The sequence below is a fragment of the Ranitomeya imitator genome, chromosome 4 (genome assembly GCF_032444005.1).
Source record: "Ranitomeya imitator isolate aRanImi1 chromosome 4, aRanImi1.pri, whole genome shotgun sequence".
In the NCBI taxonomy this organism is placed as follows: Eukaryota; Metazoa; Chordata; class Amphibia; order Anura; family Dendrobatidae; genus Ranitomeya; species Ranitomeya imitator.
This window is the reverse complement of record NC_091285.1, coordinates 246,752,150-246,765,196: the sequence shown is the minus strand read 5'-3', so window position 1 is coordinate 246,765,196 and position 13,047 is coordinate 246,752,150. Positions and strand designations below refer to the sequence as shown.

At 41.4% G+C, this 13,047-nt stretch overlaps 1 protein-coding gene across 3 annotated transcripts in view; it reads right to left on the bottom strand.

The window, feature by feature from the left end:
- ANO6 (anoctamin 6) overlaps positions 1-13,047 on the bottom strand; it is a 302,301-nt gene that overhangs the window by 177,479 nt on the left and 111,775 nt on the right. For all 3 annotated transcript variants that reach the window (XM_069764476.1, XM_069764475.1, XM_069764474.1), the window contains 3 exons: positions 8,175-8,240; positions 7,170-7,448; positions 3,334-3,447 (listed from right to left, as the gene is read on the bottom strand). In XM_069764476.1, the coding sequence (XP_069620577.1) occupies positions 3,334-3,447; positions 7,170-7,448; positions 8,175-8,240 (459 nt within the window). The remainder of the gene's footprint in view (positions 1-3,333; positions 3,448-7,169; positions 7,449-8,174; positions 8,241-13,047) is intronic.

Below are 13,047 nucleotides of genomic sequence, written 5' to 3'. Positions count from 1 at the left end.
AGAACATAACGATGTAAGAAAGTTAATAATCAAATAGCTAAAGAGCTCAAAATGCTCAAGAAGGATCAAGTTGATACAACAATAACGTAGGACAAATAAATGCTTTTTGAAAAAGAAACAATTTGGTATTCAATCCAGTATAAATGTGATCATTGAGAGCAAAGCTATATGCATATGCATGCATGTGTGAATGATATATACAGTATATGGACAAAAGTATTAGGACACCTACACATTTCATGAACAGGAGATTTTATAACAACCCATTCTAATCCACAGGCATTAACCCCTTCACGACCTATGAAGTACAGGTACATCACAAGTGTCCTTGTATATGATGCAGGGTTTGGTGCTGAGCACACATCTTTCACGGCACATGACAGCTGATTGGATCATGTGCCATGTGGCTTTAACAGCCGTGGGTTAAATCGAGACCCACCCACTACTGTTTACATGTTAAATCTCTGACAGCGGCATTTAACTTGCGCCCAGCAGAAGTGCATCACAAGACACGGCCATCTGTGCCAGCCACATGATCGTGAGCGCCGATGGGTTGTCACAACAGACGGAAATTTGCAGAAGACTACCTTGTGTTTGTCACTGCAGATCACTAATGAACGCTGGCCATTAGCCATCATTCATAGGAGATAATTTCTATTACACATAGAAGCCCTATCTGTAGCACAAGCGATCAGATCATCGCTGCTTCAAGTCTCCTAAAGGGAGCTATTAAGTTAAGTGCACACAGTCAGTAAAGTTATGGCTCTGGAAAGAAGAGGAGTAAAAAAGGAGCCATGAAGGAGTTAATATGGACTTTCTGCAAGCTTTGGAGCATCTGTTGGAATTTTCATCAACTCATACAGAAAATCATTGATGAGGTCAGACATTAATGTTGGACAAAAGGGTCTGAACCGCAATCTCCATTGTACAACGTAGTTATCCTCCACCACCAAGCCATGCCTTTACAGATCCTGCTTGTGCTCTGGGGCAAAATATTGCTAGAAGAGATATGGGCCTTACCCAAACTTTCCTATGAAGTTTGGATGCATTTAATGTTCCAAAATGTCTTCATATGTTGAAGCATTAATATTTCCCTTCTCTGGAACAAAAAGTCCTGCGCCAACCAGGAGAGAACAACTTCATAGACGCCTCCACCAAAATGTACAGTCGGCACAATGAAGGTAAGTTAAAGATCTTTCAGCATTATCGAAACCCAAACTCATCCATCATATAGTGAAGTGGCCAAGGAAACCCATGCCATGAAGATCCCAAAGCACAGTTTAAGTGCTGATGGCAGAGGAAATTTTGATCTCTGCAGTTATTACGTCAGTAGAATGTTGCTGATTTTTATGCACTCCGAATCAGATTGATCAAAGCTCTCATGCCAGAATTCTGGTATTAAAAATTTTAAAAAGTTGTAAAATGTAGGCATGCCTAAATTTAGCGACTTTTTTTGTTCTCTTAGCTCAGGTGAAATGGGCAAAGCTAGGGCAGGGGTGCAGTGGGACACCACAGCTTGTCTAATTCATTCCCTACACAAGAAAATTCATTCCAGTACCTGACTGGTATGAAATTTCTGGAGTAGCGCACAGACGAGAACACCACTCGTCAGGTGATCCAGATTCATGGAGAGAACGCCAGGCTTGACGAATCGGGCCCTATGTGTCTCAGCGCTTGACAAACCCGTTCTGTAATTTTATGTGTTTTGTCACTTCATGGCTGAGTTCCCGTTGTTCCTAAAGACTTCCAGATTTCAATATTACCACTCACAGTGAATTGTGAAATATTTAGGAAATTAGAAATTTCAACTAAATTTGCTTAAAACAAGCTCAAATTCAGTGAACTCTTTAGTACGATTCATTCTTTCACAAATGCTAGTAAAGGCTAGGTTATGAATTTCCTACACCTGTGCTAATGAGACTGAATTAAGAACCCAAATTCATTGATCAATGCATGTGTCCCAATACTTTTCTCCACACACTGACTGGGGCCACCCTGAGCACCCATCCCAGTCTGTGGTTACAATGCCCCATACATTGCAAAATATTAAGCACTGTGTGGTCTGAAACCTTTCACATTAGCTTTTGGTTTAGAGATCTGTGCTTTAGCAACACTACTGTAACATCACATCAAATGAATTAGCCTTCAATTCATACATCTATAAATGAAGTTTTGGGTTTCTACTGCAGATGTACCAGTTCTCTGAATGCTGCACTCTGTATAACCCTGCCCACACCACTGATTGTCAGCTTTTTCTGCAAATTATGCATAGGCAGAAACCAGTCAATCAGTGCTGGTTACGATTTCTCTAGTGATAATCTGATTATCAGACCTACAAGAAACTGAGTAAGTGACATTTCAGAAATCGGGGTTTCTGTCTGTACATCATGCTGCTCTCAAATTAAGTGACATAAACCTAAATGACAGATTCTCTTTTAAGCAATAGAAATGTCTACATATACATATGTGTTTACTAGTGATGAGCGAATATACTCGTTACTCGAGATTTCCCAAGCACGCTCGGGGGTCCTCCGAGTATTTGTTAGTGCTCGGAGATTTAGTTTTTATCGCTGCAGCTGAATGATTTAGGCTGTGTGCACACGTTGCTGATTTTTTGCGGTTTTCTCGCCTTTTTTTGTGATAAAAACGCTATGAAACCGCTAAAAAAAGCATACAATATGCATCCCATCATTTTTAATGAATTCTGCATGTTTTGTGCACATGATGCGTTTTTTTTTCCACGAAAAAAATGCATCGCGGGAAAAAACGCAGCATGTTCATTAATTTTGCAGTTATTTTGCGGATTTCCCACTATAAAACGCATTGGGAAATGTCTGGAAAAAAACGCATCAAAAACGTGGCAAAAACGCGCAAAAAACGCATGCAGATTTCTTGCAGATTTCCTGCAGAAAATTTCAGATTTTCTCAGGAATTTTCTGCAAGAAATCCTGAACGTGTGCACATAGCCTTACATCTGTTAGCCAGCATAAGTACATGTGGGGGTTGCGCCTGGTTGCTAGGGAATCCCCACATGTAATCAAGCAGGCTAACAGTTGTAAATCATTCAGCTGCGGCAAGAAAAACTAAATCTCCAAGCACTAAAAAATACTCGGATGACACCCGAGCATGCTCGGGAAATCTCGAGTAACGAGTATATTCGCTTATCACTAGTGTTTACATATTACACTTGCTATTACGTATGTATTATATATTATTTGTTTTAACAAGATATTGAGGGTCTAGAAAACTACCGGTATTTGTAAAACCTTATCAACAGAAGTGCAGTCTATAAAGATGTAGGAGAAAATCTACCATCTTATTAAAATGTCTTACATCATGGAGAGGAAATGCTGCCTTGTAAATACCAGAATCCAGCAATTTGTTGATGCCAAATTTTTTAACATTATCCTTCACTGCATATTCAACACGAGACAGAATGAAATTAACCTGTAAATATGAAATCTCACAGTTATGAAAATATATAAAACATTGCTTCTAGAAATTACCTATGAGCAAACCAGTAATAGACATGTACCTCAAAATTAGGTAGGCACTCTTAAGTGGGGAGTATAACAATGTTACACTTTTAGAGATAAATGTGATGGGAATTTTTTTTTTCAACACAAAATAATTAGGCCGGATTCGCACTACCGTATAACATGGCTATGCGACAAAACATTGCATAGCGCTTGGCCCAGTGTTACTCTATGGGGCAGCTCAGCTCTGCGATTATTTTCTCATGCCGATTCGGCATAAGAGAACAATTGCAGCATGGCTCACTCGCACTCATACAAGTCTATGGGTGAGAGTGGAACATCGGACTGCATTCGTGTATCATGCCAGTGCAGTCCGATATACAGCGAGTCAGGCCATGGAGGAGATGGAGAAATTACTTTCTCCGTCTCCTCCACACCTGTGCTGCGATTCTTTCATATGAGAGAAACGCAGCACAGAGCACAGACACTCGCAGCAGAGCTGGAGCCGAGGATCAGTACAATATCACATCCAATGATCTCGCATCTGGTGCCATATGATGGTATGATTCCAGACTCATAAGAGAAGTACCACAACTTTTTCAGCATTCAATAACACTTAAATGTCACTAGCTAACATGAAACGGCAATATTTTTTTTTTAAATCTGTCGACAAATATTAGCAACAAAACGTGTCATACTTAAAGCGAATTAGGCAGCTGATTCATAAATCGGAGTGTGGCTCAGTTATTTCAATAGTATATGTTTAAAGGGGTTATCCAGGAATATATTATATTTTTACTATGAACCAAAAATCTAACAGGCAAGAAGTTCCTAACTACCTGCCTGTTCTATTAGGCGTTGGCTCAGAGCGATCTCCAACCATTCCTGCCAGTGATTCACAGCTCATCTGCGTCAACAGAGTTCTTCCTCTTTTGGGCTGCTCTGTCGAAGGGGCGTGATTGACGACGTCATGCCGATTCACAGCCGGCTGGCCACTGTTAAGCAGCGGGGCGCTGGATGTCTATCATCACAATGTCAGCAGTCATACCCCATCAGCAGAACAGAGCGAAAGAGAATCCGCTGCTCTGTTTCGTGATGTCAGCGAAAGCCGCAGGAGCGGTCTGTGACTGCCCACTCATGGCAAAGACCTGAGCTGAGCTGTTAGTTCTTAGGTCCATAGTAAAAATTAATTGGCATTTTAGGGAAATGAACACTGCCTGGAACCAAGCAGCACAGGTAAGTAGTCCAAGAGGCAGTTTGAGTGATAGCTTTCCTTTTGAGTGATTAATCTCTTCCAATATACATATGGAGACCTGAGTGGGGAAAACGTAGGTTTTTTAATTCTAGTTTTGAGTGTTTTTCAGGTTTTTTTTGTTTGCACCAAATTCATTATTCTAGTCCATCTATCTGTAAGTCTATTTTAGATCTGCTGTTTGTGTTTTGTCGCAAAATTTGGTGCAAGTTCACTCCAGTCCCCCAGGTCTATTATTGAATTCTGTCTTTTCAAGTGTAAAAAGAGTGCAGTTGGTTTCTACACTTTAAAAAGACAATAGTCTGGCATGGAAACAAGTTGTGGAATAAACACAGCTCCTTTAGATTATTGGATCAATGATCTTCACTTCCGTGTAGAGCAGCACAAAACCATGAATTGTCTTTTCCTTCCAACTGCATTTTATGAGCATTTACACCTATCTAAAGATATCTTCTGCAATCACTAGTATGGGGGTCATCAGTCCTCTGTTCTCACTGAACATTATTTTAGGATAAAGGGCTCAACAAGAAAACTAGTAAGGATTAGTGGAGAAAGGCCAAACAAGTTGGGAAAGCCCCGGGAGTCATTTGTATTCTTTGAAAGACACTAGAGGCCCCTTCACATTAAGCGACGCTGCAGCGATACCGACAACGATCCGGATCGCTGCAGCGTCGCTGTTTGGTCGCTGGAGAGCTGTCACACAGACAGCTCTCCAGCGACCAACGATGCCGGTAACCAGGGTAAACATCGGGTTACTAAGCACAGGGCCGCGCTTAGTAACCCGATGTTTACCCTGGTTACCATCCTAAAAGTAAAAAAAACAAACACTACATACTTACATTCCGCTGTCTGTCCCCGGCGCTCAGCTGCTCTGCACTCCTCCTGTACTGGCTGTGAGCGTCGGTCAGCCGGAAAGCAGAGCGGTGACGTCACCGCTCTGCTTTCCGGCCGCTGTGCTCACAGTCAGTGCAGGAGGAGTGCAGAGCAGCTGAGCGCCGGGGACAGACAGCGGTAGGTAAGTATGTAGTGTTTTTTTTTTTTTACTTTTACGCTGGTAACCAGGGTAAACATCGGGTTACTAAGCGTGGCCCTGCGCTTAGTAACCCGATGTTTACCCTGGTTACCAGTGAAGACATCGCTGGATCGGTGTCACACACGCCGATAAAGCGATGTCCGCGGTGGATCCAGCGACGAAATAAAGTTCTGGACTTTCTTCAGCGACCAACGATCTCCCAGCAGGGGCCTGATCGTTGGTCGCTGTCACACATAACGATTTCCTTAATGATATCGTTGCTACGTCACAAAAAGCAACGATATCGTTAACAATATCGTTATGTGTGAAGGTACCTTAGGTGCCAAACTGCTTATTATGGGGATCTGTCCCTCTTCACTGATAACAACGACAATAAGGAAATTGAGTGCAATGGCCACCACTTCTTTCAAAGTCCACAAAGCTGAGGGAAACATCAGTGGCTCTGTGAACTTGGCTAAAGGTACCATTAAGGTCACATTAAGCGACGCTGCAGCGATATAGACAACGATGCCGATCGCTGCAGCGTCGCTGTCACACAGACAGCTCTCCAGCGACCAACGATGCCGAAGTCCCCTGGTAACCAGGGTAAACATCGGGTTATTAAGCGCAGGGCCGCGCTTAGTAACCCAATGTTTACCCTGGTTACCATTGTAAATGTAAAAAAAAAAAAAAAAACAGTACATACTTACAATCCGGTGTCTGTCGCGTCCCCCGGCGTCAGCTTCCCTGCACTGTGTCAGCGCCGGCCAGCCGTAAGGCAGAGCACAGCGGTGACGTCACCGCTCTGCTTTACGGCCGGCGCTTACACAGTGCAGGGAAGCTGAAAGCGGGGGACGCGACAGACACCGGAATGTAAGTATGTAGTGTTTGGTTTTTTTACATTTACAATGGTAACCAGGGTAAATATCGGGTTACTAAGTGCGGCCCTGCGCTTAGTAACCCGATGTTTACCCTGGTTACAAGTGAAGACATCGCTGAATCGGCGTCACACACACCGATTCAGCGATGTCAGCAGGTGATCCAGCGACGAAATAAAGTTCTGGCCTTCTAACTCCGACCAGCGATCTCACAGCAGGATCCTGATCGCTGCTGCGTGCCAAACACAACGATATCGCTATCCAGGACGCTGCAACGTCACGGATCGCTATCGTTATCGTTCTAAAGTCGCTCAGTGTGAAGGTACCTTAACATCGGCAGTCCACAGACAATGAATGGAGCAGAGATATGGATAATCTCCACTTCAGTCAGGAAAAACCTAGCAGGGCCTTATTCTCAAAATTTTTTTGGTGTTCCATATATCACACCCACAGTGATCAATAAATTATGGAAGATATGTATAGGGGATAACTGAAAATAACAGTATAACCTTTTCATGCATTACTGAAACCACAATTTAAAGTTTACTTACAATGCGGCTTCGAGTAGCTGGAGTAAAGAAGGTATCATTGCTTTCTATGTGAAAGTTTGATATGCGATCCTTTTCAAATGGAGCAGTGAAATATTCTCGTTCAGGCTTTATTACATCCTCACTTATGGTAAAAATCTTTGTAAACCAATTAAATGCTGAACTTCTTTGCCTTAGATCATTGGGCTGTATAGGCAGTTTGATATGCATTACTTCAGCATATGTACAGAGAACTTCCCATGGCGCATGTACCTTCACAAACACTAGTCCATCATCAGAAACCTAAATAGAGATTTAGAACATATACAGAATTATTGCGCACAAAGTTACAAAGTAGAATACAGATACGTGGCGAGTATCTGTTCTATGATGGATATGGGAAAACGCTATAGATTCTGCAAATAGCGTAAAATACAAAACTACAAAGTAATGTCCATTTCGTTTTTCATTTGTATCAAATTTCAAGCTTCTACAAAATACCCTTATTGTTCCTATTCTAAAATACTACAAGAGGACAACTAATACGATCGCATCTTTTCTTTTTATTGCAGAAGCACATTAAAAGGAGCTATTACATAAAACATTTTACTATCTTGAAAGGCCGTTCATATAAACATTAAAGTGATTCATACTTTCTATAATAATAATAAAATAATAATAATAATTCATTTTTTCATCAGGTTTTGATTCTATGAGTCCACCGTGATGCTGCAGATAACTTGTGCTCAATTTGTTTTAAATCTATGTAATGGATATGATATTTAATGATAGGAAGACCACTTAAATAAAGTGGCCAGATACAAATAAAAATCTTTTTGATACCAGAAACTTAAGGAATAACTAAACTTACTGCCTGATTTATCATATAAAGCAGGGGTGTGGTCCTCAGGACCTGGAACCTCATTGAGTGGCAGGTAATTCAATTGCCTGCTAAATGTGAACATTCAGGAAGAAAGTTTAGCTACTCTTTAATGAATGGAATGCAGCAAATGGAATTTAGAAACTTACAGATTTTGTTGCCTCAAGCTGTAAGCCATTTCTCATAAGACCAGATTCGTAGGCTTGACGCTTTTTCTACAAAGAGAACATAAAAAAGGAAAATTTCAATACATGGGAACAGCAGCCATCTTAAGACATTACCAAGCTAAAATATCTATTGAACATTGCCTATGGTGTACTGAAGAAAATCTGTTTTTTAAAGAGAACCTGTCAGCAAAATTCTGTAGCGTTTAGACATGGCTGTAATACGGATTACATTGATACCCTTAAAGAAGAAATTTACTTTGTGGGTCTTCTTTAATCACCATTTGAAGTTTTCTGCTACTTAGATTTTGGTGCACATGTCCCGAACTGTACACTGGGTCATCTCCTCACCATCTGTGGTTGCCCCTCCGCTTGCCTCTGGTCTGTGAATAATCTGCCTCCTCTGTTTGCATTCTCAGCAGTGACCTTTCATTCAAAGAATGGAGGCAGGCAGAGGGGTCGGGTATCACAGACAGGGAGGAGCAGACCCAGAGAACAGTCCAGACTCTAGGCACCCACATCTAAATAGTCGAAAACATCAGATGGGTCACTCCATGGTAGCTTACGTCACAACACAATATAGTAACGTTACAAAGATGATGGTAACTTACCTTACAATAAGTTTAATCCAATGGATGGTAACTTACTGTAACGTAAGTTACCATCAGCTTAGTAACGTAAGTTACTATACTGTGCTGTAACTTAAGTTATCTATATTTCGTAATAAAAAACTGTTGCTCTTCACTTGAGAGCTTGAAATACATAGTTGCTGGGACTATGGTTTTTTAATACAATAAAAATAGTGCTTCTCCCCTGTTTACCAGAGCAGAAAATGTGGCAGACTCATGAAGGACAAATGCCTTTCCTTTTTTTTTTGCTACGTAAGTTACCAAGTATTAACACTGCATTTTGTATTTCATTTTATTGTTGAAAAATCAAACTGCGTTGAAATCTTTTGAGAATAGTTTAATGCACAATATACATTCACTCTATTTTGTGCCTGCCTTCAAAGAACAGTCTGTAGCCAGTTTTTGGCTTGTGAATGTAACGCAAGCTACCATGGAATGACCCAGATGGTGATTAAAGAAGAACCACAAAGCGGGTTTCTTCACCAAAGGTATCAATGTAATCAGTATTACAGGGCCATTACAGCCGTGTCTTTACATTACATTATAAAAACGTGCTGACAGGTTCTTTTTAAAACGGCTCTCATGGATTAGGAAAGCATACCTCCTTTCAATCAGTAACAGCACTTGCAAATTGTAGCTCAACTTATCTTATGTGAATGGGGCTGCACTGCAATACTGATGATGATTAAGTTTAGCACAAAAATGTTGTTCCAGACAGCAAACCGACATCTGGCACCCCCCACAGACCAGCTGCAAGCAATGTATGGAGCAGAACATAAAAATCGGGGATAAATTCCAGCAAAAGGCCACTAATTGCATGGAGTTGCGCTGTTCCAATCCATACTTTGTTTCACCTGCAGATAGGTCATAAATAATATTCATGGAGAACCCCTTTAAAATCATTTTACCAAGGCAGAAAGTAAAATTAAAAAAAAAAGAAAAAAAGGCTAACTGGTGGCACATATGGTACTGGAAAGTTAAGTGTAAGATTCTGTAAGGTATATTCACAATGTTTCTGCAGCGTGCTCGGGAATTCTGTCTGCGTCCCTCTAAAAACGGGATTCTGACCTGCCGGTTATGTTTTTTTTCTGAAAGTGTCCATCTTTACAGTAGTAAACACACATCTGCTAAACACCATTTGAAAAGGGTCTAACCCAAAGGGCATAACGAGGTGTTGGAAGGTGAGGCATGCGTGGCCAGCACGGATAGCAGGGAGGGTGGCGGGAATGACATACCGGTCCACAACAGGTGATTGTTACTGAACACCTAGTGCGCCTCTCAGAAACTAACCTCTAATATCAGGCACAGCAGAAAGGGTGGGGGACAATTCAAGGCATGCAGACTTGAGAGTTAAATCAGCACAACATCCCTGATGTCTGGAGATTGCTCCTAATCTCTGTTCCTGACCACTCCATAGTTCTTCTGGGATTTGGGGGATCTGCAAACCCGGGTGGCAGATCCATCATATACAGTTAGGTCCAGAAACATTTGGACAGTGACACAAGTTTTGGCATTTTCGCAGTTTACCAAAACATATGCAGGATACCGGATATATAATAAATATGCTTTAATTTGAGGGTACTCACATCCTAATTAGAATCAGAGCTAAGGAATTACAGCTTTTTAATATGTAGCTGCCTCTTTTTAAAAGGGACCAAAAGTAATATGACAGGTATCTCAAAAGCTCTTTAATGGGTTGCATGGGCTATTCCCTCGTTTATCCATCATCAAGAAAGTCTGAAGCTGATTCCAGGTGTGGCATTTGCATTTAGAAGCTGCTGCTGTGAACCTATAACATGTGTTCTAAGGAGCTCTCAAGGGAAGTGAAAAAGACTATCATTGGGCTGAAAAAAAAAAAGAAATCAGAGAGATAGCACCTGATCTGCTTCATCCAATAAGCATTCACGTTTATACATCTTGGAGGGAAAGACTGCATGTAGAAGGGAAGGGCACCCAAAATGTATATCTTTATATAGAGATGTGTTTAGAGCATGTTTTGGGTATATCCCCCACATGTATACCACATGGAGCAAAGCCCCCCCTCCAGCCTGCTGTAAAACAAAGCTGCCATGAGCTGGTATATCAGGGTTCATTTAGCACTTAGGCCAGTGGACAATAGATTTGTGACCTCATCCCCACACACCTGGGGCTGGACACACCTCTTCTAGCTGGACATAAAAGGCACAAGACACATGTGCTCTGCCTCTTTTGCATTGCCTGAGATGATGATGGACCCACATGGCTTAAGTATACTCTGTACCCCCTTTTCTGATAGGCCCAGTACTATTCATTAGGGTAAGCTAGCCATAGGTGGGAGGGCTGATATTGTATGTGTAATTTGGGTAATCGGGCAGTTAATTGTGGGTTTTTATATTGTGTGATATTGTTGTGATATTACTGGTTATTGTGGGTTATTACTGTGTGATATTGTTGGGATATCACTGTATGCTGTAGTGATATTCCTGTGTAAGAGTTGTATATCTGTATATTTGTATATACATATATTTATAGTCGCCAGCTTGGGTATAAATATATATGTATGTTATAGACTGCAGACTGTCATAAATACCCTTTATTGTTACACTGTTTTGTCTCAGTTAGTATATAGCATAAGGAAAAGATAACGTTGAGGCGTATTAAGTGGATATTAATTATTAACAGTCAAGTTTGGCGATAATAGTTAATATCGGACCTCAATAGAGGTGTAGAGAGGTTTCTCCCTTTTGGTAACTATAAGTTGAATACTTTGTGGAGGAAAACCCGTCCCTTTAACACTGCATAAAATGATGATATGGTAAAAAATACTCATATACCTAATAATTGTGCACAGTGTATATATCACATGCCTTTGCAATCCCAACATGAGAAAAACAACAGTCACTGTATTTTAATGTCCTCCTTCCAGATCATGTATCCCTATAGACACATTTAGAGAATTTTTGCTCCAGTTCGCTATATATTCCATGGAGCGGGCATGTACAGTGGGGCAAAAAAGTATTTAGTCTTTCAGCAATAGTGCAAGTTCCACCACTTAAAAAGATGAGAGGCGTCTGTAATTTACATCATAGGTAGACCTCAACTATGGGAGACAAACTGAGAAAAAAAAATCCAGAAAATCACATTGTCTGTTTTTTTAACATTTTATTTGCATATTATGGTGGAAAATAAGTATTTGGTCAGAAACAAACAATCAAGATTTCTGGCTCTCACAGACCTGTAACTTCTTCTTTAAGAGTCTCCTCTTTCCTCCACTCATTACCTGTAGTAATGGCACCTGGTTAAACTTGTTATCAGTATAAAAAGACACCTGTGCACACCCTCAAACAGTCTGACTCCAAACTCCACTATGGTGAAGACCAAAGAGCTGTCAAAGGACACCAGAAACAAAATTGTAGCCCTGCACCAGGCTGGGAAGACTGAATCTGCAATAGCCAACCAGCTTGGAGTGAAGAAATCAACAGTGGGAGCAATAATTAGAAAATGGAAGACATACAAGACCACTGATAATCTCCCTCGATCTGGGGCTCCACGCAAAATCCCACCCCGTGGGGTCAGAATGATCACAAGAACGGTGAGCAAAAATCCCAGAACCACGCGGGGGGACCTAGTGAATGAACTGCAGAGAGCTGGGGCCAATGTAACAAGGCCTACCATAAGTAACACACTACGCCACCATGGACTCAGATCCTGCAGTGCCAGACGTGTCCCACTGCTTAAGCCAGTACATGTCCGGGCCCGTCTGAAGTTTGCTAGAGAGCATTTGGATGATCCAGAGGAGTTTTGGGAGAATGTCCTATGGTCTGATGAAACCAAACTGGAACTGTTTGGTAGAAACACAACTTGTCGTGTTTGGAGGAAAAAGAATACTGAGTTGCATCCATCAAACACCATACCTACTGTAAAGCATGGTGGTGGAAACATCATGCTTTGGGGCTGTTTCTCTGCAAAGGGGCCAGGACGACTGATCCGGGTACATGAAAGAATGAATGGGGCCATGTATCGTGAGATTTTGAGTGCAAACCTCCTTCCATCAGCAAGGGCATTGAAGATGAAACGTGGCTGGGTCTTTCAACATGACAATGATCCAAAGCACACCGCCAGGGCAACGAAGGAGTGGCTTCGTAAGAAGCATTTCAAGGTCCTGGAGTGGCCTAGCCAGTCTCCAGATCTCAACCCTATAGAAAACCTTTGGAGGGAGTTGAAAGTCCGTGTTGCCAAGCGAAAAGCCA